The sequence below is a fragment of the Hypomesus nipponensis genome, chromosome 14 (assembly GCF_054491055.1).
Source record: "Hypomesus nipponensis isolate SF chromosome 14, ASM5449105v1, whole genome shotgun sequence".
Classification (NCBI taxonomy): Eukaryota; Metazoa; Chordata; class Actinopteri; order Osmeriformes; family Osmeridae; genus Hypomesus; species Hypomesus nipponensis.
In genome coordinates, this window is record NC_140374.1 from 4,053,686 (window position 1) to 4,076,817 (window position 23,132).

The 23,132-nt window shown below is 49.5% G+C and overlaps 5 protein-coding genes across 12 annotated transcripts; 1 reads left to right on the plus strand and 4 right to left on the minus strand.

Annotated features, from left to right (window-relative positions):
• Positions 1–13: 13 nt before the first annotated feature.
• Positions 14–2,944, minus strand: polr2c (RNA polymerase II subunit C). The gene is made up of 9 exons (XM_084673136.1): positions 2,768–2,944; positions 2,147–2,196; positions 1,988–2,056; positions 1,821–1,873; positions 1,535–1,663; positions 1,378–1,429; positions 1,104–1,272; positions 899–973; positions 14–745 (listed from the first exon to the last, which is right to left on the minus strand). Exons 1-9 carry the CDS (start codon positions 2,851–2,853, stop codon positions 601–603), a joined length of 828 nt encoding a protein of 275 aa, XP_084529262.1. The 5' UTR covers positions 2,854–2,944; the 3' UTR covers positions 14–600.
• Positions 2,945–3,188: 244 nt separating this feature from the next.
• On the minus strand, positions 3,189–7,214 carry coq9 (coenzyme Q9 homolog (S. cerevisiae)). Of its 2 annotated transcripts, none has more exons than XM_084671462.1 (9): positions 7,074–7,214; positions 6,232–6,475; positions 5,848–5,983; positions 5,629–5,771; positions 4,763–4,847; positions 4,379–4,483; positions 3,968–4,123; positions 3,783–3,836; positions 3,189–3,581 (listed from the first exon to the last, which is right to left on the minus strand). In XM_084671462.1, the coding sequence occupies exons 1-9, from the start codon at positions 7,129–7,131 to the stop codon at positions 3,546–3,548; spliced, it is 1,017 nt and encodes a 338-aa protein (XP_084527588.1). In that variant the 5' UTR covers positions 7,132–7,214; the 3' UTR covers positions 3,189–3,545. The 2 variants fall into 2 exon arrangements, with proteins under 2 accessions (XP_084527588.1, XP_084527586.1); XM_084671460.1 differs by having other exon boundaries at positions 4,286–4,483.
• Positions 7,100–10,788, plus strand: ciapin1 (cytokine induced apoptosis inhibitor 1). Of its 4 annotated transcripts, none has more exons than XM_084671463.1 (9): positions 7,100–7,222; positions 8,290–8,451; positions 8,534–8,677; positions 8,818–8,897; positions 8,986–9,154; positions 9,299–9,375; positions 9,496–9,617; positions 10,063–10,144; positions 10,320–10,788. In XM_084671463.1, the coding sequence occupies exons 1-9, from the start codon at positions 7,207–7,209 to the stop codon at positions 10,428–10,430; spliced, it is 963 nt and encodes a 320-aa protein (XP_084527589.1). In that variant the 5' UTR covers positions 7,100–7,206; the 3' UTR covers positions 10,431–10,788. The 4 variants fall into 4 exon arrangements, with proteins under 4 accessions (XP_084527589.1, XP_084527590.1, XP_084527591.1 ...); XM_084671464.1 differs by lacking the exon at positions 7,100–7,222 and adding an exon at positions 7,261–7,809; XM_084671465.1 differs by lacking the exon at positions 7,100–7,222 and adding an exon at positions 7,261–7,809 and having other exon boundaries at positions 8,293–8,451.
• Positions 10,789–10,825: 37 nt separating this feature from the next.
• prmt7 (protein arginine methyltransferase 7) lies at positions 10,826–16,238 on the minus strand. Of its 3 annotated transcripts, XM_084671457.1 has the most exons (17): positions 15,969–16,238; positions 15,674–15,710; positions 15,414–15,563; positions 14,975–15,083; positions 14,743–14,855; positions 14,159–14,388; positions 13,852–14,032; positions 13,530–13,657; positions 13,233–13,371; positions 12,992–13,075; positions 12,801–12,848; positions 12,593–12,682; positions 12,314–12,475; positions 12,144–12,218; positions 11,860–12,020; positions 11,620–11,716; positions 10,826–11,401 (listed from the first exon to the last, which is right to left on the minus strand). In XM_084671457.1, the coding sequence occupies exons 1-17, from the start codon at positions 16,061–16,063 to the stop codon at positions 11,210–11,212; spliced, it is 2,091 nt and encodes a 696-aa protein (XP_084527583.1). In that variant the 5' UTR covers positions 16,064–16,238; the 3' UTR covers positions 10,826–11,209. The 3 variants fall into 3 exon arrangements, with proteins under 3 accessions (XP_084527583.1, XP_084527584.1, XP_084527585.1); XM_084671458.1 differs by lacking the exon at positions 15,969–16,238 and having other exon boundaries at positions 15,509–15,563; positions 15,674–15,696; XM_084671459.1 differs by lacking the exons at positions 15,414–15,563; positions 15,674–15,710; positions 15,969–16,238 and having other exon boundaries at positions 14,991–15,083.
• Positions 16,239–16,311: 73 nt separating this feature from the next.
• Positions 16,312–22,740, minus strand: exoc3l1 (exocyst complex component 3-like 1). Of its 2 annotated transcripts, none has more exons than XM_084671455.1 (14): positions 22,489–22,740; positions 21,549–21,724; positions 20,936–21,155; positions 20,509–20,727; positions 20,175–20,377; positions 19,765–20,054; positions 19,450–19,561; positions 19,001–19,126; positions 18,818–18,918; positions 18,602–18,718; positions 17,850–18,120; positions 17,537–17,692; positions 17,104–17,237; positions 16,312–16,895 (listed from the first exon to the last, which is right to left on the minus strand). In XM_084671455.1, exons 1-14 carry the CDS (start codon positions 22,526–22,528, stop codon positions 16,712–16,714), a joined length of 2,349 nt encoding a protein of 782 aa, XP_084527581.1. In that variant the 5' UTR covers positions 22,529–22,740; the 3' UTR covers positions 16,312–16,711. The 2 variants fall into 2 exon arrangements, with proteins under 2 accessions (XP_084527581.1, XP_084527582.1); XM_084671456.1 differs by having other exon boundaries at positions 17,090–17,237.
• Positions 22,741–23,132: the final 392 nt, after the last annotated feature.

The window sequence follows — 23,132 nt, forward strand, 5'->3', positions numbered from 1 at the left end:
TAAAAAAAAGAACTGAATTAAATTGATTTATTGTAAAAAAAAAAAAAACATTCATTTTTATACACAAAATAAACTATTAAAAAGGCATTGTCCCAAAGCCCAAAACAGGATGGTGAACACATTAGAGCAATGCACCTGTATAAACATGCTTTTACAGGTGCCGCAACAACCAGAATGTAGGACCTACAAATATCGTTTACATTTTTCAAGAACTACCTAGACTAGTAGAGGGTGTCACCAAGTGACTGTACTGGTAGCAATATAGAAAGACCCAGATCCATCAAGCACTGTCCAGTCTTGTTGGATATCATGAAGTAAGTGGAGGTGAGTTGGACATGGGTCTGGTGTTTAGCTGATGGTGAGCAGGTCACTCTGGGTCTGGTGCTAGTTGATGGTGAGCAGGTCACTCTGGATCTGGTGCTAGTTGATGGTGAGCAGGTCACTCTGGATCTGGTGCTAGTTGATGGTGAGCAGGTCACTCTGGGTCTGGTGCTAGTTGATGGTGAGCAGGTCACTCTGGGTCTGGTGCTAGTTGATGGTGAGCAGGTCACTCTGGGTCTGGTGCTAGTTGATGGTGAGCAGGTCACTCTGGGTCTGGTGCTAGTTGATGGTGAGCACGTCACTCTGGATCTCGTGGCTCAGCTGCGTCTGCAAGTCGCTCAGCTTCTTCTTCAGCACAGCCAGCGCCGACATGACGATGGTCTCCGGCCGCAGCGAGCCGCACGACTCCACGTTGTAGTAGAACCTGCCGACAGCAGCATGGGACAGAGGCCAGAGATGTCTTCTTCAGATACGGTGCACGTAACAGGAGGGACTGTGCTCTGATTTCCAGTGTTACGCGAGACTCTCATGCTGATTGAAGACACGGTGTAACAGCAGCACACTGACTGATACTCACCTCTCTGGCTTGCCGTTTGGATCATAAGGGGCCTCCACCTCGTCCTCCTCAATCTCTGAGTATTCACTCTTGGGCCTAGGACAGATGACAGCTCAAGTCAGGTATGGGGAAGTTTATGCATAGAACACTCTAAACCCTGGAAACTACGGTCAGTGACTCTGGCTAATGTCACTGCTCGAGCAAACATCATTCGTATGGGCCGTACCACTCCTCCGGTCGTGGGAACACGGTGTGTCTCAGTGCATTGTCAGGGTCATACTCAAAGGACACCCCCGCTGTGGGGTTCCATTTGGCATGCTCCTTGCCGAAGCCCTTCTTAGCATAGGCTCTGAGACGTAGCTCCTGGCCCTTCCGAAGCTTCACCAGGATTATGTCTGACAACAGAAAGGGTTAGCATGGGAGTCAGTGACGTCAGTCAGTGAAGCACAAGACTCTCAACTAAATACTGGATAAGGAACCAGGAATGAAGCTTGACTGACCGTCCTGTTCCACATAGTCATTTGGATCATTATCTCGACTCCTTGAGGTCACCTGAACACAGTAAAATACACACGTCCGTCATTGTCTTAAAGTTTCCCTTTTAAAGAGATCCATGTCTGCAGTACTCTACCCCCCTGTGGAAGGTATCCCACTCACTGGGATGACTCTGGGGTTGTTGGAAAGCAAGTCCCGGGAGGTGACATGGCGGGTCTGGTCCTCAGTGCAGCGGACGTCCAGTGTCAGCTCCACAGAGCACTCTGGACAGAAGTCGTCACACGTACAGTCCTGGGGGGGGGGGGGGGGATTGTCATTATGTTTTATGTCTTCTTAAATGCAGGTCTGGTGGGGTTATTGACTTTCAGTGTGTGAGAGAATTAAATGAAGCAGAGAGGGTGTGTTTATGTGTGAGATTGATGGAACTGTTCATCAAGTGAGTACTCACTCTGGAGTACTGCATCTTGTCCACAATGTCATCACTAGTGAGGGGGATGAGCCCTGAAAGAGATAAACAGAAGGTCTGGGTGAGAACACTATATTTCAGAACTATGTCTTCCTGGATGTTCTAGAGGGTACTGAAGTTTTACATCACTGTGAAGTAATAATACATACCCACTCTGTGTGCAATAAACTCATCATGGAGCACAGAAGAATTAGCATCAATCTGAATCCAATCTATAGCTGAAACAAGATTCATGCAGGATGTTGAATATTGTTGATGACTTGTTTAGTGTGTGAACTCAAAAGCTGTGACAATTGTGAGGGTCTTACCTATTGTGGCGACTTCCGACATAAAGACACGGCGAATAGAATTGGCAACCCTGTAAAATCGCCCAGCCAAATTAAAGGGACAATCAATGTTATGCTGCTTTTTAATCCAAGGAGAAGGTGGGACACTTAACATCAGAATACACGCCGTATACCTTAAGTTATATGCATTAATTACAGTCAGCTAGCTAGCTGCTAGTCGGACCAATTTGCTAGAAACTGAATATCTTGAAGGTAGAAAAACAAGCCAACTAATACATTTAAATTAGTCTGAAAACAGCGCTGTTTGGGTGGCTAGGAATATCCATCCATACAGCGCAGGTAGTACACGTTCATGTCCCAGTCAGTTGTCTCACCTGCTCTTCTTCGCTCTCAAAATTCATGACCGTTAAACTTCTATAATAACAGTAGAAACTGTAACATTTACCTGTACTTTGGACACTGTAGCGCAGTATTCTATTTAAACACTAGTGCTAGCTATCGTAATGTTTCCGTAAATGACAGTCTAGCAGCTATTAGCCTTGCTAGCTAACCCCAACGATAGAGCTAGCTACGGACAGTATTCAAACAACTAGACTAGCTGACCATAGACCTATTAAAAAGTATATATATGTGAATTCTTACGCCAGGTCAGTGTTTTCAATGACAAATTTGACATTTTCGTCAGACAATTCTGTGATCTTCACGGTTGGCTGGTTGGCATACGGCATGGCTCAAAACAAAACAACAATTTACAATAACGTTGGTTCGCGGTCTTGCATGCACCACCTCTACGTTGGATAAAAGCTGAGCCATGTAGGATTCAAGGTTTGAAGGCCTAGAGACTAGAAAGATATTCATTGGACAAAAAAGTTAAATGAGATCAGTGATTGGCCATGTGGATGAACTGGGCGGTTTCTTTTTTCATATCCGAGTCATACATTGCCTCACAGTGTTTTTCACAATAAAAGTCTTGGTTCAAGACAAGAAAGTATTACGCAATTATCTATTAGGAAAAGTAATTGATATTTCCTGTATAATAATAATCACAATAATAAAACATCGATCAGTAATTAATTTGTTTATTTAGGAACGGTTTATGAATGGGAAACATGTCAAAAACAATGCACAATGCACATTTATGTATCCTTTCATACAAAAGGAGAATCTGGGCAAGGAGTGGATGTGAGGGAAAACCGTTTCAAACTTAAGTCAAGTGAAGCCTAACAGAAAACCACTCATTCTCAGATGCACAGATCAGACATCTGGCTCAGTGGCCAAGTAAGGAGAGGCCTAGACAACACCAACCCTTATAGTATCACAGAGACATGCCTATGTGGCTGGCTCAGAGAAGCTAGGCTTTATGGAGTGTCCCACAGAGAGAAGGGATGAAGGAGGAGGGGACAGACAGATCCATGTTAGTTCATCGTCTCTGGTTAACTCCGGTTAGATTCTTCAGCTAAGCACAGGAGAAAAACATACTTCAGATTTGGACGCATTTAGAATCAGAAAACTACGACTCAAGACAGTACATGGAAATCCTATTTGGAACATGGATGTAAAAACAAGACCAAAGATCAAGATAATAGCCCCTAAGATGTACAGTATTTTGCTAATCAGAGAAGCACTGAGACCTGCAACCTACAATAGGACCACTGACCGTTACTGCTGCTCCCATAAGCCCCTGCACCATGGCTTCACCAGTAGACTTCACCTACCGGGCAATCAATTAAACATGGACATACAACTCAGAAAAAATATATACATTTGAGACAAAAAGTGAGACAAAAAAAGTTATCAATATTATTTCAGTTATTTTGAGACAGATACTTCCCCATTAGATACCTGTTTGGCTGTGCTGGCCATGTTGACTACATCCTGGATACGGTTGTCGAGGAAGTTCCAGGTGTCCTGGAAGTCAGGAGAGGAGTCTTGCACCATCACCAGCTCTGTGGTGTTATAGATCCCAGTCAGAGCGGCGCGTTTTGTGTACCAGTTCAACTGAGACGAGGAGAAAGTTTGAGGAAAACCATGGAACAATGGGGTAATCAATACGAAAGGTACAAAAGGAAAAACTGTCTAACAACACCACCGTTAAATGGTTAGGGTATTAGAGCATTTCTGACAAGGAGAGAGAGAGAGTGTGAGCGAGTGAGTGAAAACCTTTGCCGAGGCAGGCCTGATGTTCTTGACTTGCGGACGAAAGGGGGAGAGGAAGAGAGGGGAGGGGTTTGAAGGCAGAGAGGACCCACTCACGTCTGTGGAGCGGTCTCCAGCATAGTACCACATGTCATCCACCAGGGTGGAGAGGTGCTTCAGACTGTCTGGGATGTTGTGGGGGAGCAGCAAGATGCTCATTGCCTGGAGAGACGGACAGAAAAATACACACTTTTTACTGAAATGTTAACATATGAGTATAAGAAAACAATATTTTCATTACTGTGTATGGTTGATGAACAACGTAATGGATATAGTGGCAAACTGGAGATACTGTACTTCTGAATAAAGTACGAACTGGTGAATTTCGCTGGTAAAGAGCTTACAGAGACTTTTAAATATATGATTTGTAGTAATTGTTGTATCCGTACACTCACACACAAAGAGATGAGGTCAGTCATGATGGTGAGCAACATACTGTACCTGTGGCCATGTGTCAATATATGGGGCCAGCATCCTTAGTCTGGTTTCTAAAGCATCTCGAAGAAATTCAGAAGTTTTCTTTGGCCTGCAAGAGATTTACAACATAAGCACATAGTTTATCTGTCTGCTCAACTCAAAATACTGCTGTGTGCAATTTTATTTGTATACAGTCTCTTTTTAGTCGCCTTTTATTTTATTTTCATTTCTAAAACTGGTTGTTCCCATCCTTGATTGTGATTGGCTATATCGCGTTCCATGTTGTTGTAAAATCCAGCACAACCTCACAGGTTGTCCTCATAACATTCTTTAACATTCCATATTACTGTGCATCGAATATTTCTAATTGAAAAAGACGGCAAAGATGTCCATCTGGTTGTTGCGTGGCAACGATTTATGTAGGAACTATACTTTGTAGTAGCGGAAGAATGGCGGTTTATTATTAAACTATTTTGTTTCTAATTGTTTTTATTGATGAAACCATATCAAATATTTGTAGTAACAGTTTTAGAAAAGCAATAAGCCCCGCGAGTCCGTGGTTTACGCTGATTTTAGAACAGGTAAGGGGGTTTTCGGCAATCCGCTTCGCGTCGTGCCTAACAACTCCCCTTGCCTGTTCTAAAATCAGCGTAAACCACGGCCTCTCGGGGATTATTGCTTAATTAATTCAAGTGGTTACAGGTACAACAACACACTTAATTGCATATTGTACCACGTATAATCATGTATGTGACAAATACAATCTTTGAACCTAGTGTGTGCATTCAAACCCAAATCACCCTTTTGTTTATTTTTACAAATCCGACACTAAACCATGCTTTTGAAATTTGAAAGAGAGAGTGCCAGTCTGTGTCATGTACTGTACGTACTCTGCATGGCCGAGCTGGACCTGGTTATGTTGCTCCGCTAGTATCTCTGTCAGCTGTGCATTACACTGAGAGATGAAGTGGAGGACCAGGTCTCCTGCCCCGTTGTGGAACATCCCAGTAGAAGCAGAGGACAGGCCTATGGTCTAGTTAAGGCAAAATCACACATTTAACAATATGGTTTTCCATGAAGTCACATGTGGTGCACCAACAAACACACACCTCAGCCCCTGCAGCAATGGCCTCCATCGACCAGCCATGTAGTGGGACAAACTCCAGCGCTGCAGTGAGGACCCGCACCTGCAGCTGCTCCTCAGTTTCATACTCCTCACTGTGCTCTCCGCTCTGATCTGCATAACTACACAGCCACCGCCAAACACAGAGACATCCAATAGCATCAAGTTGGGCCATTAGACCCTTCTATCTGGTTCTGAGTTGCTTAGGGGTCACGGATCAAGTCACATTACTTACCAGCATTAAACATTTACTGTTGTAGTGGCAAATAATGTGTGTTCTTTATCATGGTAAACACGAATAGGGTAACAATCAAATCCTTCTTGGGTTGTATCAATGTGCAGCGTCAGCATGCCATGACCATGTCCTGACCTGGTGTTGGGCTGGGGAGCCTCCTCAGAGACAGGGTCGGACCCTGGGGCTTCCTGTGAAGAAGTGGTGCTGGGCTCCTGCTCTGCGTGACTAGCCTGGTAGTGCTCATGGAAGGAGGCGGAGGTGGAGGAGGCAGGGTCTTTGTCAGACTTGGAGTCCTCCTGGAGCCTCCGCAGGGCAGCACAGTGGAAACCTCTCAGGCCAGTGATTTGAGGACTTACAGTGGGGGCTGTCGGAAGCACAACTGAGGAGACATCACCAGAGTATAAAGTCGGTGTAGATACATATGAATGTCACTGTTGTTGCTGACTGTTAATGGCATTTTAGGCTGTATGGAACTATTATAGTTCCGTGTTTTTGACTGATACACAAATAAGGTGTACCATTATCACAATTAAATAAAAAGTACGTTATTAGGGTTACGATCGTTAGTTTGACAAAAAGACACGGAAGCCTGCTGAACGCGCGCACACAGACTACATGCTTGAAAGTAAACACCAAGCTCTGAAACTGACATTCTATTAGGAGGACGGACCCCCGATCTATGCCTTGGTTCTTGGTGTAAAGGTGGACAAGCTGTAACAGAGAGCTTTCCGCTATGGCCACGTTTAGTGGAATGTAAGTGTAATACTTGCTTGCAACGAGGCAACGTTATGTTACCTAATATTTATGTCCTTCATGATCACCTTCTTTGACAAGTGACATTGGTGGGCTGGGTTGGTAAGCAGTGGCAAGAAAGCCCGACACTAGATAAGATTAGCGGCGACAGCATTAGGCTAGCTAAATCATAACCAAGGCAAACCTCTACCTTCGACAAACTATATTTATGAGCCATGGCTTACCGCGGCTGAGCCCCCGCAGGACTCTCACTGCTCGAAGTCCTCTTACCAGCGCCGCCATAACAACCTGCACTAGTAGCTAAAGGTTTTTTTTTAGACACAAAGTGAGCGTAGGATTTCATGCGACACTGAAATCATGAGTGCGTTCCGAGGTAACTACAGTCACGTTCGAGTCTTCAGTCCCTAATATAATGTTGTAGTGTAGCCTATCTGTTAATGTTTCTTGTGTATTAAAACTGTAATGTGTTGTAGTGTTCCCCAGTTATATTGTTTTACAACACGTTATCGTTACATTTACGTTATTTCAAGGGTCTAGTAGCTCTACATCTTGCCTCTAGGCTTTCCGTAACTCGCCGCAGATTGATGACGCATCCCGTAGCCTAGGCTAGTTGTCGTAGCTAAGGTAGCTCTACACATAGCATCAAACTGTAGAAAGTTTGAGAAATTGACATGTCTGCAAATTAGTGTTAGTCGCGCTGTGTGTGGATTATTTATGCATTTATCGTCATCATCGTTGCAATTTTTCCTCACTGCGTCACACAACTACGTTGCCGTCGTCAGGTCACGCTAGTTAACTAGCTAGCCTAGCTAACTTGCGGTCCACTCGTTGTGTTATAATACATACTAACGCTAGTCCATTAGTAAAAAGCAAGCGAGAAGGGAACACTCGCCGAGAGATAACAACACGTTAGCAAGCTGTTTAACATACGTAGAGACGATTCTGTACGATAAACAAAAGGTGAGACTAAAGATTTTCTGCCACATGTGTTTTTGGATGTAATATTTACTGAAACGATCTTATTTCCTTTTTAGCTATTCGCCGGTATTGTATTCAAGACAATTCACCACCCTATTGTTGCCTTGTCATGCTTGGGTGTGTTTAAATGAGTACTCATTTGTGTTACACACTCAGCTCCCTTGTACAATAATACATTAAAGAGATCCACGCAACTTATTTTATCCTTCAATCTAAAAGACGGGGTACAACAAGATCGAGTTCAGTTTTTTCCCGTTACAGCTCATGTGACAGGTGTAATCAGCTGCGCAGCGGACTGTGCTGCCCCGTCATTGTTGGTCTTACTCTTACGTGATGGCGTGCTTTACTAAAAGCTGTTAAAACGTGCGTCTCCTTTCTCCCCTGCTACTGTAGAGTGTGTATTCATATACTATGTGCTAATGGAATTAGCCTGTATACCTTATAATGTTGTGCTGTTTGCAGTAGCCATGGCAGACATTGGCATCAAAGCAGGAGACTGTGTGCTGCTGGTGTGGGCCCAAACGTCGTCCCCAGAGACCCTGAAGGACCTGGCAGGGAACTTGAGGGCCATGGTGGGATCTGGGGGCAAGTTGGCACTCGAGAACACAGAGAGACTGATGATGTGTAAGTGTAACATCCCATGGGGTTCTTGGGTTTAGTTTTCAAAGCCTGTCAGCAGCTTACACATATTCCAACTTCCCTCCAGCCTCCCATCCAGCGTCCAGTTATGACTGGGTCCTGTCCGGTCTGCTGCCCGACGGCTCGTCCGTCCACAGTTCAGAGGCACTGGCAGAGATGGCCAGAGTCATTAAACCGGGGGGCAAACTGATCCTGGAGGAACCAGTCACAGGTGAGATGGTTAAAGACAGGGAGGACTCAACGCATGACTGCCAAAATTCAAATCAGCATCAAAGCATGCCTCGTACCTAGTGACATCCCTCATGATCAGCCAGACTAATCCCGAGTTTGAACTCCGACCCCTCCTCTTAGGAAGTGAAGGCCAGAGCGTGAGGACGGCTGAGAAGCTGATGTCAGCACTGAAGCTGTCCGGCCTGATGTCTGTGACTGAGGTGTGTCTCGGTAGAGGGTCGATCACCAGTACAGGTCTGGTGGATCAGTAAAGTACATGGTTGATTTCTGTCTTTTTTTCCCCTCCAGGTGAGTTCGGGCCCTTTGAGTTCAGGGGCCGTGTCTGCCCTCAGAACAGCCACTGGGTTTGAGGGAAACACTCTATCTAGAGTCCGCATGTCCGCGTCCAAGCCCAACTTTGAGGTGGGCTCCTCCAGCCAGCTCAAGCTGTCCTTTGGCAAAAAGACGCCGAAACCAGGTAGGTGGTACTGCTTGCTCTTTTCCCCTCAGACGCTCTATATAGCGGATGTTAATGCTCCACTGTCCTTCGACTATGTTGAACCTCTGTCTGTGCATTGATATGACTCTATCCATTGTTTGTCTATTCTTGTTTGTGTTTCAGTCGAAAAACCTGCTCTGGACCCCAATGCCGCAAAGATGTGGACCCTGTCTGCCAACGACATGAATGATGATGATGTGGTGAGTGTGTGTGTGTGTGTTTATGTATGGCCCCTTGCTTGTGACTCGTACAAGATAACCACATGTAGTTGAGTTGGCTATATTTCAGTTTGATCTCATCCTGCCTTTTCCCTGATCCAGGAACTGGTGGATTCAGATGATTTGTTGGACGCAGACGACCTAAAGAAGCCAGACCCCACCTCCCTCAAGGCCCCCTCATGTGGTGATGGGACCACCAAGAAGAAGAAGGCCTGCAAGAACTGGTGAGACTGAAGCCTTCTGTACTCAGCCTGTTCATGGTGGGAATGTTGCACCTCGATGACGCCACACAGTTCTATAGTCTAAAATACAGTATAAAGGGTACACAAACAGAATGGGGGGGGGTTCATTGTGGTTCGGGTATTAAGCTGTCAGGGAAGGTAGTCACAGAGACGAATCTACGTCCATAAAAAGGGAGAGAACGACAAGGACAGCATGACAGGACCACACACTAGATGCCAACGTCACACCTGATTCCAGAATGCCGGCATGCTATCTAACATCACACACAGGACGGCATAATGCAGCCTTTGTTTGGCTCAGTGTAAACAAAACAAAGCTGGCGTAATGAGGGGGTCTTCTGTACGGCAATACTGTGGGATCTATGCTTGTGAGATCAAGGCCACATTGTCACGGTGAGACTTTGTTGATGTGACTCTCTCTGTTCAGCACCTGTGGTCTTGCTGAGGAGTTGGAGGGGGAAAGCAAAGGAGGGCAGAAACCCCCGCAGCCCAAGTCTGCTTGTGGAAGTGTGAGTGTTCATACTAATGTCACATATCAGTCCATGTTTCTTCATATGATTCTGCTTTGACAGACCTGTTTGGGGTGTGTGTTTGGAAGGCTGAGGTGTGTATCTCCAGTCTCTGTTCTGTTTGGGTTCAGACAAGCCTCACCAGCTATGTCTCCCCTCCCTCCCCTCCCTCCAGTGTTACCTAGGCGATGCCTTCCGCTGTGCCAGCTGCCCATACCTGGGGATGCCCGCTTTCAAACCTGGTGAGAAGATTCTATTGGACAACACCAAACTAGCGGACGCTTAAGATCACCCCCTGCCTCATTCTTTTATGACTGCATTCCATCCCCCTTAAGAAACACCGTACAGTCAGGGGAACCCCGTTTCATGCACCAGGGGGCAAAAAGAGGATAGCACCCTCCCTTGCCAATTGTAAGATACCAATAAAGTTGTAATAATTGTAATAAATTGGAGGAAGAGCCTCCTTGAAGAGTCAGAACATGTTCTTAATACCATGTTGTATATATTCAGTAAGGATTTTGATTTATCGAAATCGCCATCTGATTTAATGGACAGGTGCAAGTAATTTATGCCTGTCAGTTCACAAATTGTATGTTATTTACTTCTGTAAGAATTTATAAATAAAGTTAATCAATAAGTCAGTATTTTGATATAAGTTTCATTTCAATACAGGAATGACACTTTCCAGAACATTCCATTTAATTGGTTTCTGACACACAGCCAACCCAAGATGTACAAATACTAACACACAGGTCAAGACGAGAATGATAATTTAGTGGGCAACAATAAAAATAAACTGTCTCTAACGTTCTTTAGAAGTATTTGACTTGTCCTTGAGCCACACAATTGTGTAGTTTTTGATCCTGTACACAGCTATCTTTGTCTTCAGACCCTCCCTGCACGAACACCTTTCCTTGTTCACTTGCTTCCTAGCCTTGCTTTCTGCTAGCCTAGAGAACGTGGGGGGAACAAGGGAATGGTATCTTTCAATGGGGTACTGATAGGGAGGCATGAAGGACTGAGTTAACCTCAGACAGTTCAGGCAAGGTCTTCAGATGCACTGGATCACTGGAGCTCCATGTCCATCTTGATGTCTCCTAGACTGGGCTGGAAGGTGAAGCTGTAGGACACTGAGGAGAGCCCATCCTTTGAGCTCTCCAGGGGGGTCTGTGAGGAGTGCCCATCCCCTGAGCTCTCCAGGGGGGTCCTAAAGAAATACACGCCCTGTCTGCGGTGGAGACTCCAAGCACATTCACCCTACAGAGGAAGAGGAGAGGTTCAAACGTGTTGTCAGTCATGACTGCCGATATCCCAAACAAAATCCTACACTAAGAGGAAGTTGGAGAGTGACCGTTAAAGGGGTTTTCAGTACAAATAAAGACTGTACTTAGTTCAAAGATGATGCTCCAAACTATATGTAATTAGCAACAAAATTATTATTTTAAGGATTCCCGGCTGGATGTAGTCATGTTCACCTGGTCACCGACTGGTCCAGTCAGGCCCATGCTGACTGTGATGTCATCAGTCAGCTGGAATTCCATCCACAGAGCAACGCCATGGCAACGACCACTCCTGGAAAGTGAGAAACAGAGTCAGACAATGAGCTTGAAACAACGCATTAAAACCTTTTATTCCAGGCACACTACAGCAAACCTAAAACACAGTGTGTGTCTGATTTCACCCCAAACATTTGAGGCAAAGCGTGTTTGAACGACCTCTCGAGTTGAACGGCTCCTTGGCTGGTGATTGGCTGCTGGGGAACACACTGTGTGAAGTCAAAGGTCATGACAGGCGTGGGTGTGGTCAGGGCACGGCAGGGGTACTCCCACAGAGGGTGAGGCTCTGCTTCACGAGACTCTCGGAAATCCATCGAGCGCTGAGAGAGAGGGAAGAGAGAGCAAGGGTTAAGACTGGCTTGGGGAAAGAAGCGCGTTTTCACTGCGCAACGCGGGGTGATAGAGTGAAGAACGTATGAGTGAAATGAGGCCGGTGATGTCACCTGAACCATGTCGTCCATGGGGCCGACATCAAAGCCTTCGCATGTTCCGCAGGGAGCTCGTATTCTCCACAGGTCCTGGAGGAGGAGGAGAGAATGAAAACTCAATGAAACAAGCTCTGTAAAATGTCTTTCATCTGTACGGACTGTTCCTCTCTGTCGGGCCATCCCACCTCAAACTCCACAGCGAGCATCCAGAGGGTGGCAGAGCTGGGCAGGATGGTGGCGCCGGGCCGCAGCAGGCCTGCCAGGGAGGTCCGACAGTACCAGAAGAACAGGGAGTGCCAGGGTAGCAGGCTGGTGCTGAAGTAGGGCTCCCCCATCAGAACTGAAATCTACAGGACAGATGGGACATCAGCGGGTTGTGGGATATGACTGACTCCTCCTTACGGTGGAACGTCTTGAACTGCTCTATTTGATCAGTGAGTGGTTAGTCAGCAGTTCTCTGGTACCTGCTCTCCTCCCAGGTCAGAACTGGACAGCTGGTCAGCTCTGATGCCCAAAACCTGGACCTTTCCCCTCAGGGAGTTGGCGTCCAAAACCTGAGGAAATACCTCCGTCACTACATCAAGGCCACACTTCTGGAGAGAGAATCGTTTGGGAGGGTGGGTTTGGGAGACTGAGGGATGCTAAAGATAGCGTGCCTTCCTCTCCACTCACCTGTTCAATGACCTGCTTTGACATTCCAGAATTTTCCAAACTGAACACCTGCATTGGACACAGACACAGAGACCAAGAGAGTTCACTTTATGGTCTCTATCGAACATTTGGACATTGGAAACCATCACAGACAATCCCAAATCAGAGAACGGCTGATTCCAGACTGGAAGAAATCAGAGAGGGGACTGTACCTTCTTAGGCCCCAGCATGTGAGCCAACACTGGGAGCAGACTACCATCGCTGACTCCTACGCATACACTGTCTGCGTTTATAACCTGCAACAGTCAGAACCACTCCCATTACTCCAGCATGTCTGCTACAACCAGGATGTCAGTACCATCAATAGGATTCGATTCTGTAAATAAACAACTCCCATGACTCTTTTTCACGAAAGGGATCGACCAATGGCCACTTCCATCCCTTAACACTCACTGAGCGCAGAGCGGCGACGTAGCTCTCCGTTCTGTGCTTGTCGTTGAGCTCTCCGAAGCGTGGGCGTGTCCAGACCAAGTGAGCCTGGCAGGTGCAGCACGGGCGACAGGGAGGGGCCTCAATCCTGTTTCCTGATTGGCTACGAGAACAAAACACACCCATGACCACCGGGGCAGCAGGAAGACAACGCACACAACAATAACCATTTGCGGCGAACGCCGAATTTCAGATGTTGAATTCAGGATGCATGTACGTAGGGCACGTACGATACAGCCACTCGGGAAAGGAATCGCTCACCTGGCTGAGTCCAGGCTGTACCACAGGCTGTAGTCGTCGTGGGAGACGGTGAGGCTAAGCTCCTCCCCCTGCACCACCGTCCTCTCTGCAGGGAGGAAGTACACGCTCTGCATCCAGTGATCCCGCCACTGTCCACATGCCACAATCACCCAATCAGTAATCACCACTCAGCTCAACCTCCTTCTCATTGGTTTTCCCTGAGGATATTTCTGTCCTAGCGCGGATGAAGAGTGTATTTACTTATTTACATGATCTGATGGCTGGTCGTGGTAAACTCAATTTTTTGTCAAGTGTCTTTAGAGGAGGCCAGGCCTGTACTCACTGGAGCGGAGCGGGGTTCTGGGTAGGTCCAGCTGGGTGCCATTGAGCACACGATGGTTCCGTTGGGGTCCATGTCGATGTCCCACCAGGACAGCACCACCTGGGCCCGGCCGCTGGACTGGGCTGGGAAGCCGGAGGAGTGGTTCTGAGGGGTGCTGCTCACTGGTCTACTGAAGTCCACCCTAAGGGAAGCCATGGAGAGGGCATCAGAGGGGGTCCATGTGTGTGTGTGTGTGTGTGTGTGTCGAACAAGAACTTGGTGCAGTCAGGTCAATGTGTGTGTGTGTTTGTGTGTGTGTGTAACTCACGTGAACATGGTGCAGAGCGGGCCCAGGGGGGTGAAGCTGTGTGGTGCCACCTGGCTGAGCTGGATGTCGCAGACAGAGTGCGCTCCAGCACAGCGTGCCACCTCCGGAGGGGGCAGCAGCATGGTGCCCCCCACTTGGAGAGGCTGCAGCTGCGCCCAGCTCCACAGCAGCTCCGACTCCACCAGCTGGGCGTAGACGGTGGCCCGGTGGGGCACAGCCTCACAGCCCTCCTAGAGGCCGGAACAGAGGTTATACTGCTGGCTATCACAGCCTCACAGCTGTCCTAGAGGCCGGAACAGAGGTTATACTGCTGGCTATCACAGCCTCACAGCTGTCCTAGAGGCCGGAACAGAGGTTATACTGCTGGCTATCACAGCCTCACAGCTGTCCTAGAGGCCGGAACAGAGGTTATACTGCTGGCTATCACAGCCTCACAGCTGTCCTAGATGCCGGAACAGAGGTTATACTGCTGGCTATCACAGCCTCTCTTTTGTTCCGCTTCAACACGTATACAGACACTGCATCCTTACATTAGTATTCGGATTCAAGTGCTATTATAAATGTGCGTGCACACATACACACACCTGGACCAGGTGGATGTGGGCATGCTCATAACTGGGCAAGGCCCCTTCTCCTATCAGCTCGGTGTCGAACAGCTCTGTGACTAGGACGTTGGCTCTGGTCAGCATGTCTCCATCTGAAATCCCACCAAACACACTGAACATTAGCGAGTGTGTGTTTGTGAAACGCATGGATGCTTGTGGCAGTATTTCCGCATGGGGTGGGTTTGTGAGGTGGCCTCATCCCGTTTCTGACCTGGACCCACGGTCACCTCAGTGGAATGCTTGTTGATGATCTTGATCCGGTCTGAGAAGCCGTTCTTCTCCACGATGCGCTGGGCTGCCTCTGCCATGGGCTTGAAGACCTTCAGGGTCATCGGACAAACGTCAGCAAACTCTGTGTCTTGTGACACATGGAATATATCCCCAGCAGTAGACAAAAAGGACAGGGTTTTTCCGTTCTACATTGGTTCCACATTCCTCCATCAGCACCTCAGCAAACACAGACAGAGAGGTATGCAGGCAAACAGACAGACAGACAGCTCTCCCTCAGATATACATATCCATATACAGTCTCCTCAAATGTTCCTCTGCTTGAGCTTGTGTAGAACATCAGATACAGTCCTACTCAAGGAAAGCTGGGACAGCAGAGTTGAGCTGAGAACCAGATACTAATTCAGTACAGCACTGCTTACCTCCACAGCATAGCACAGGTCTGCCCCAGCAGAGAGAGCCATCATGGAGAGAAGGCCTGTCCCTGTGCCAATGTCCAAAACGATCACCCTCTCACCTCTAGCCTTTACCCTGCCAACCGCGGCCCGGATGCCCTGGTAGTACTTCTCATTCTGACAATCATTAGCAACAGGGTTACAAGTCAATGAGTTGTGTTTGATTTCATGTTTGCACTTCTGGGCTAGCCTAAATCAAGTGCGATACGTCTAGTTTCAAAACTCACCCTGTCATGGTCGTGCAGCATATCGGCATAGCAGGACCTGAGACACACAAATCCAGTGATGACAACCTCATAAAACCTACCGGCTCACAACCTCGCTACAGGTGGCCATCAGAATTCACGCTGTCAAGACCGGGGCTTCAATAGTTTATAAGCTTGCTATACACGGATATACATACACACGGTGGTAAAAGGCACAACGCTACACTAGTACTCCATTAGGGCAAGACACAATGTTACATTAGTGGTTGTTTCATTCATGGAACAGACTGGTCATCAAGCTGGCTAGCATTGGTACCTCGCTATCTCTTGGTGGTAGTCGTATTCCTCACTCTCCTCCACCCAGTCCAGGGCACCAGTGGTGGGGTTCGCTCTGCCACAAAAAGTCTTCATTGCGTCGGAAGACTAAACTGAATTGGAAACAGCCTTTTTGATTCTGTAATTGAATTGAATTCTAGACGTTTTACACTTATGTCGCTGCTCGATACGACACTGTCTTAAAGCGGCATTGCTTCCATGAGGGCAGACATGCTTTTCCCCGTTACGTCACAGGTTTGGAGTCACGTGATGCAAAGTCATACGCTTTAACCTTTTCTTTTTAGTTTGCATTTATGCGAATAAGAATTCAGTACACAACCAGATACGTTTCACTTTTGTATTTTATATTGTACATAGCTCTGAATATAAACACAATTACACATATTGTAAAAAAACCACACTTCACACTTGGTGAATCAGGAGACAGTCTGAACCCATTCCAGATCACATACAGTGACCTAGCCACTGACATAAATGTACATCCCATTTTTCTTTAACTAAATAATCCAGTTCCAGAAATATTCAGGCACACTGAGTGTCTTGTTTCCCATAGAGAGATGAAGCCTAGTCTGAGAAGTTCCATAAAGAACTCTAAATAATACTGTCCGATTCAGGAGCAACAATCTCACGTTTGACTCAACAGCCTAGTTTGTACTACAAAGCCCATGAAAAAGTGTTATTCAAAGTGGACATCGATGCTTTCGTGCCTCAGTCCGACCCCAGTCAGGCACACTTGGCTGTGGGCAGACAGAAGGGCATGGAGGGCGGCACTAGGATCTCTGTGAAGATGGGCCTGTATCCAGGAGGGAGCGGCGGGGCACTCTGCTCCAGCAGGTCCAGAACCGTCCCTCTAACGTCCCTGGACACATCACCTCGTACATCCAGAAGCACCGACACGTGCTCCTCACTGACACACACACACACACACACACACACAGACACACACACAGACACACACACTCATATACTGACATCTGTCATACATCTAACAGCTTTTGTGTACATATAAACAGAATGACATGTTTATTTCCGTGCATGATTTAGAGGGGATTATAGTGTGTGTAGCACGTGAATAGTATTGAGCCTACTGTTTTACTGTACAGTGGTATATGGACCTGATATCAGGGTACTTGGCCACCAGGCCTGACACCTCCAGACTCAGCATGCTGGGGTCTTTGAGTCGGATGAAGTCAGCCAGGACAGGCAGCAGGGCCGTGGGATTCAACTCAGCCAACAACCCCTCAAATTCCTGAACATGGGGTACAGGCACACACAGACACACATCAGAGAGTCAGGTGGCTGAGCGGTAAGAGATTCAGGCTAGTAATCAGAAGGTCGCTGGTTCGATTCCTGGCCGTGCCAAATGACGCTGTGTCCTTGGGCAAGGCACTTCATCCTACTTGCCTCGGGGGGAATGTCCCTGTACTTACTGTAAGTCGCTCTAGATAAGAACGTCTGCTAAATAACTAAATGAATGACATCAGTGAGAACGTACAAAACAAAGTGTGTGTGGGTCTTTGTTTGCTGCCCCCAGGTGTTGATCCTCACCAGTCTCTGGAACAGGTCTCGGAAGTGCTGTGCGTCCAGACTGATGCGTTGAGCTAGCTTCTGCCTCTCCTCGGAGTTCCGGCACACTAACCTCTTCTGCATGAAGACCCGGACATACTCCACCACAGCCAGCCTCTGGCTCTCCTCCAGGAGGCGCTAGAGACACAAACCACACACAGGAACCATGACCACACAGAAACTGATATGTTTTTTTCATTGGCATTCCAAGGTTTTAATGGTATGATATCATGGATGGATGGATGGAACGATGGATGGACAGGTAAGTAGATAGAGGGATAGATGCTGCTCTCACCTCTCTGCAGGGGGGACGTACGCATCTGTACAGCTCAAAGTGCCTCTCCAGGACAGGGCTGAGCTGGGGCAGGGTGTCCTCCTGAGCCAGCCAAGGACGTGACAGCACCCCCTGCAGGGCTGGCTGCAGCTCCAGCATCAGCTGCTCCATCACCAGCCGGCACGCTCGCCGCACCGCCCGCTCCAGAGCCGCTAGCGGGTTGGGGGGCGTCCGGGAGAAACGCCCTGCTGAGCGGGGAGACTGCTGCTGCTGAAGGACCTCTGTGGAGGTCCTGAGGGAGGGCGGAGGGGGACAGGGAGAGGGAGAGGGAGAGGAAGAGGGAGGGCGGAGAGGGAGAGGGAGAGGGAGAGGAAGAGGGAGGGCGGAGAGGGAGAGGGAGAGGGAGAGGGAGAGGGAGAGGGAGAGGGAGAGGGAGAGGGAGAGGGAGAGGGAGAGGGAGAGGGAGGGCGGAGGGGGAGGGAGAGGGGGAGGCAGAGGCAGAGTAAGAGGCAGAGGGGGAGGCAGAGGGAGAGGGAGAGGGAGAGGGAGAGGCAGAGGGAGAGGGAGGGAGAGGGCGAGGGGGAGGGGGAGGGGGAGGGGCAGAGGCAGAGGCAGAGGCAGAGGCAGAGGCAGAGGCAGAGGGAGAGGGAGGGCGAGGGGGAGAGGGAGGGGCAGGGGCAGAGGGAGGTCAGTTCTAATCAAACACATGGGCTCATGCAAACCGATCTGCACACACAGATGCACGCACATGCCCACGCCCCACCCCATCTCACTTGAGGATAATACAGTTGCTTATTGAAGCCAGAAGATAATGGAGGTAGAGCTTGTTTTTGTTGGAGTTCTGCTCCCTGCGATGCTCCTTCCCAAACTCCACCAGAGCCTCGCGGAACCTACAAACACAGGGAGAGGCCGAGGATGAAGAGAGAGAGACGGAGCGGAAGGAAGACAGGGCCGGAGCGAGAGTGACAGGAGAGACCAGAGGCACGCACCTGTTGAGAAGGTTCTCCATCTCGTAGAGGCCCATCTGGACAGTATGATCTCTCAGTGCTTCGCTGATCATCAGGGCCACCCGGGCGTTCTCCTCCAGCATCTGACCCGTCAACCACGCCACATGATCAATACTCTCAAGATTCCTATTCTGCTGGTGCACGTGTGTCTGTGTGTGTGCACACCTGTGTGATGATGGTGGGCAGGGTGGTGTGGTAGAACCCCTCGTGGTCTACGTCTGGCTCCTGGTCTCTCTTCCAGTCTGTTAGCTCCACCTCCAGAGCCTTGTGCATCCACTCAGACACACTCTTCTGGAACACACACACACACATTCCCTTTAAAAAGGATGAATACGAGTAGGCAGGTAGGCAGACAGGCAGACAGGGTACAGGCAGGCAGGGTGTAGTCAGACAGGCAGGCAGGCTATAGTCAGACAGACAGACGGACAGAAAGACAGACAGACACACATTCCCTTTAAAAAGGATGAATACGAGTAGGCAGGTAGGCAGACAGGCAGACAGGCAGACAGGGTCCAGGCAGGCAGGCAGGCAGGCAGGCAGGCAGGCAGGCAGGCAGGCAGGCAGGCAGGCAGGCAGGCAGGCAGGCAGGCAGGCAGGCAGGCAGGCTCTCTTACCCGGACACTATGGACATATTTGTTCTGGAGTTGCTCCAGCCCCTCTGGGGAGATGAGAGGTTCCAGGTTCTCTACCTCACACACCAGATCTGGGTGGCCCATCATCTCAGGACTTTACACACACACACACACACACACACACACACACACACACAGTTGAAATTGGATGAAGAAAACCGTTTTCCATTCTATTGTATCTATTGTTTGGACAGCCTTTTCTGATCTGATGTACCCCACCCTACCCAGCCCTACTCTTCTTTACTCTACTTTACCTGCTCTACTCTGCTCTACTCTCCTCTGCCCTACATTACTTACCTGTTGTAGATGTGCAGGACCCAGTTGAGCACAGCAAAGATCTCCCCACTCTCCAGCTCCCACCCGCTGACCTGTGACAGGTGCTGCTGCAGGCAGTGGTGACACGCCCGCAGGTACGCCCGCGTCAGCTGGTACCGTGGCGGCACGCAGTGCTCCAGGAGGTGGCGGACCGTGCCCAAGTCCCCCACAATGCCGTGCTGGAGGGCGGACAAGTGGCCCGCCAGGCCCGGCCCGCGAGTGTGCAGGTAGGACATGTTCCGGAAGCGCGCGGAGACCGCCTCCTCCAGCACCTGAAGGTCAGACAGGGGACGATGGGGATGTCATACAACTTTTGACCAGGTAACAACTGGTTTAGCAGCCCCCAGACCCCTCCCCCCTCCCAACCCCCCCATCCCCCTCACTGCCGTCACCTGAAAAAAGCGATCTCTCCAGCAGCGCGGACGCCCAGGCGGGAGGGGTCTGCCGTGAGCCCCACTACCACTTCCTCTCTCCGCCAGTAAGATGTGGTCCAGGGCCTCTTCTCTTTCCACGATCCGAACGGCAGAGACAAAGGGAGTTGGGTTCTGGCGGGCCAGAGCCAGTCCACTGCTCACCACTGCCCACAGCTCCTTACCTGGGGACCCGGCAGAACCACGTAGGACCTGATCACTAATCACCCCTAAAAAACGTTCTTTTCATTTCATTCTTTCAGCTGTATCATCAAGATGTTTCGCCCTCCATTCTCCTCCTCGTCCATCTCCTTACCCAGAGCCTCCACCAGGCGGCCCACTCCGGAGAAATAGGCCCTGACCAGCTCCTCGTCCTGGGCACTGAGCCCAGACGCTGCCCCCCCTGAGGACCCAGCCTCCTGGAGCTGCCACAGCACGTCGTCCTGCCAGCACTCCAGCTCCATCAGCCGGCTGTGGGCCTCCAGCAGCCTCCGAGACTCCACCAGCCTCTCCGTCTCCAGCACCATGCTCCGCACTGGGGAGGGGGGGGAGGGAAAGGCGGGAAGGTAGAGAAAGGAAGAAGGGGGAGGGAAGAAGGTGGAGTAGGGAGAAACGGGGAGGGAGAGGGAGAAGGGGGAGGGACAGAGAAGGTCGGGGAGGAGATCAGGAAGGGCTGTGTGAGTTCAAGGCTTCTCCGGCACGTTTTGAAAGGATGCAGACCGAACAACAACATCTGGCCTCACCGGCGTAGAGGCGGGGCAGGTTGCTCACGGCAGCCAGGAGCTGACAGTGATTGACGGACAGGTCTTTGAGCTTCTCCAGAACCTTCACCGCCTCTGCGTTCCCACTGGCCTCTGACCTGGTCTTCCTCAACGAGTGAGCCACCTCCTTGAGGTCCTCCTTCGCCTCTCTCAGCTGCTCCAAACCCCAGCCGACCCCCTCCAGATACGACTGGACTACCGACTACACACACACACACACACACACACACACACACACACACACACACACACACACACACACACACACACACACACACACACACACACACACACACACACACACACACACACACACACACACACACATCTCATTTACATTTAGTCATTTAGCAGACGCTCTTATCCAGAGCGACTTACAGTAAGTACAGGGACATTCCCCCCGAGGCAAGTAGGGTGAAGTGCCTTGCCCAAGGACACAACGTCATTTGGCGCGGCCGGGGAATCGAACCAGCGACCTTCTGATTACTAGCCCGATTCCCTAACCGCTCAGCCACCTGACTCCCTATCTCCCATCTTACAGTGTTCAAAACGCTGTGTGTATGCGTGTGCGTGTATTTACATAGTGACAGGGTACCTTGAGTCTGGAGTGTATGGAGGTTGTCCTCTGGCTTTCCCTCTTGCGGTACTGGGCCAGCCTCTCCAGGTGCTCCGGGCGACAGAACACCCCCGAGGCCCACTTCAAGGCCGCCCCACGGGCCAGACACTCGGCCCGCTGCACCTCCGGCCACACTTCCGCCGGGGCCGCTGCGTCTGTCAAGCATTCGTTCAGTTCATTTCGTTCAACAGGCAGTCCGACTGTTTCTCAGTCGACATAGATAGGAATGTTCGGAACTTGCATAAGTGTGTGAAGAATCAATGTAGTAATGCTGTGTGTGCGTGTGTGTGTGTGTGTGTGAGAGAGAGTTTAAGTGCCCATTAGACAAACAACTCTCAAACAAGCTCTGTCTCAATGGTGGTCATGGGTCTCTTTCGATCATTAAAATGTAAGAGGGCTCCTCTTGACATCAGCTGTTTCTCACAACAATAAACCCATGCAGCTCCGCTGCAGAATGAGCCTTAGTAGGCAGCATGCCACTCAGTCACCACCCCGACACAGTAATGAGCCCTTGTAGCACTCATCAACACATCTCTGGATGCGGACAACCCTCCTCTCAGCAGAGGCTAGGCCAGAAGAGCTAAACACACAATCCTGCCTTCACATTTAAACTCCTTTATGATAGTTTGCTGTTTGGCCCGGGTTGTTGGTCAGCAAACGGTCAGCTGGAACGGCACATTCTTTTCCAAGTTGAGAAAGCCAAAGTGAGAGGACAGTCACGGAATCTCTGACTGCAGTGTGTGTGTGTGTGTACTGCAGTGTGTGTGTGTGTGTGTGTACTGCAGTGTGTGTGTGCGTGTACTGCAGTGTGTGTGTGTGTGTGTACTGCAGTGTGTGTGTGTGTGTACTGCAGTGTGTGTGTGCGTGTACTGCAGTGTGTGTGTGTGTGTGTGTGTGTGTACAGACATCTGTCTCTTACCTTCAGGTTGCTCACCACCATTCTGGCACCCGTCGGACATTTAAGCACAGTGTCAGCGCTCCGTTTGTTCGTCCGCCTGTCCGCCACCGAGTTAACCCTGCCCAGATGGCCAGAGGCACACCACTGAGAGAGGGGGAACGAAGGCAGGAGATGGAGGGAGAGAAAGAGAGGAGAAAGGGTGGAGGACAGAGGGCACATATCCATTCTACTGACAGCCTTCCTCTCTCTCTCTCTCACACACACACACACACACTCCCAGACACATCCTCTTCTCAGGGGCCGCCAGGAAGGGAGGCAGCAGGGGGAGGGCTCGAGGGAAAGGGGGAGGGCGGTGAAGGCATGGAGGGCTGGGAATAGTGGGAAATGAAGGGGGGAGGGCAACAATGAGGGAGGAATGGGCAGGGCATGAGGGGAGCAGGAAAGGGGGGAGCCTGTAGGAGGAGGGTACGAGGAAGAGGAACAGGAGGGCGGTCCCATCTGAGACGAGAGAAATATGGGAGATCTGGTCTGGTTTAATGTCCCAGAGGTTAATACTGGGGACTTTTTGGGGGACTGATGCTAATTCACGTACCATCTACTTAAAATGGTCTACAATGTTGAACACACAGGCAGACAAAATCATTACATCGATCGAAGTCTCCAAT

Bases quoted from the DNA above. Each gene is read 5' to 3' on its own strand.
- polr2c (XM_084673136.1), bottom strand. From the start codon at position 2,853: ATGCCGTATGCCAACCAGCCAACCGTGAAGATCACAGAATTGTCTGAC. The intron at 2,057-2,146 runs GTAAGACCCTCA...ATCTTGTTTCAG, and splicing joins GTCGGAAGTCGCCACAATAG to CTATAGATTGGATTCAGATT. The intron at 1,430-1,534 runs GTGAGTGGGATA...TACTGTGTTCAG, and splicing joins ACAACCCCAGAGTCATCCCA to GTGACCTCAAGGAGTCGAGA.
- coq9 (XM_084671460.1), bottom strand. From the start codon at position 7,131: ATGGCGGCGCTGGTAAGAGGACTTCGAGCAGTGAGAGTCCTGCGGGGG. The intron at 5,984-6,231 runs GTCAGGACATGG...GTGGCTGTGTAG, and splicing joins GCTCCCCAGCCCAACACCAG to TTATGCAGATCAGAGCGGAG. The intron at 5,772-5,847 runs GTGTGTGTTTGT...TGCCTTAACTAG, and splicing joins CCATTGCTGCAGGGGCTGAG to ACCATAGGCCTGTCCTCTGC.
- ciapin1 (XM_084671463.1), top strand. The intron at 9,155-9,298 runs GTAGGTGGTACT...TTTGTGTTTCAG, and splicing joins CAAAAAGACGCCGAAACCAG to TCGAAAAACCTGCTCTGGAC. The intron at 9,376-9,495 runs GTGAGTGTGTGT...TCCCTGATCCAG, and splicing joins ACATGAATGATGATGATGTG to GAACTGGTGGATTCAGATGA.
- prmt7 (XM_084671457.1), bottom strand. From the start codon at position 16,063: ATGAAGACTTTTTGTGGCAGAGCGAACCCCACCACTGGTGCCCTGGAC. The intron at 14,856-14,974 runs GTCAGAAACGGG...GTGGGATTTCAG, and splicing joins TGAGGTGACCGTGGGTCCAG to ATGGAGACATGCTGACCAGA. The intron at 13,372-13,529 runs GTGAGCGATTCC...TTGTTCTCGTAG, and splicing joins TACAGCCTGGACTCAGCCAG to CCAATCAGGAAACAGGATTG.
- exoc3l1 (XM_084671455.1), bottom strand. From the start codon at position 22,528: ATGTCCGACGGGTGCCAGAATGGTGGTGAGCAACCTGAAG. The intron at 20,378-20,508 runs GTAAGGAGATGG...CCGGGTCCCCAG, and splicing joins CCGCCTGGTGGAGGCTCTGG to GTAAGGAGCTGTGGGCAGTG. The intron at 17,693-17,849 runs GTGAGAGCAGCA...TTGTGTCTCTAG, and splicing joins TACGTCCCCCCTGCAGAGAG to CGCCTCCTGGAGGAGAGCCA.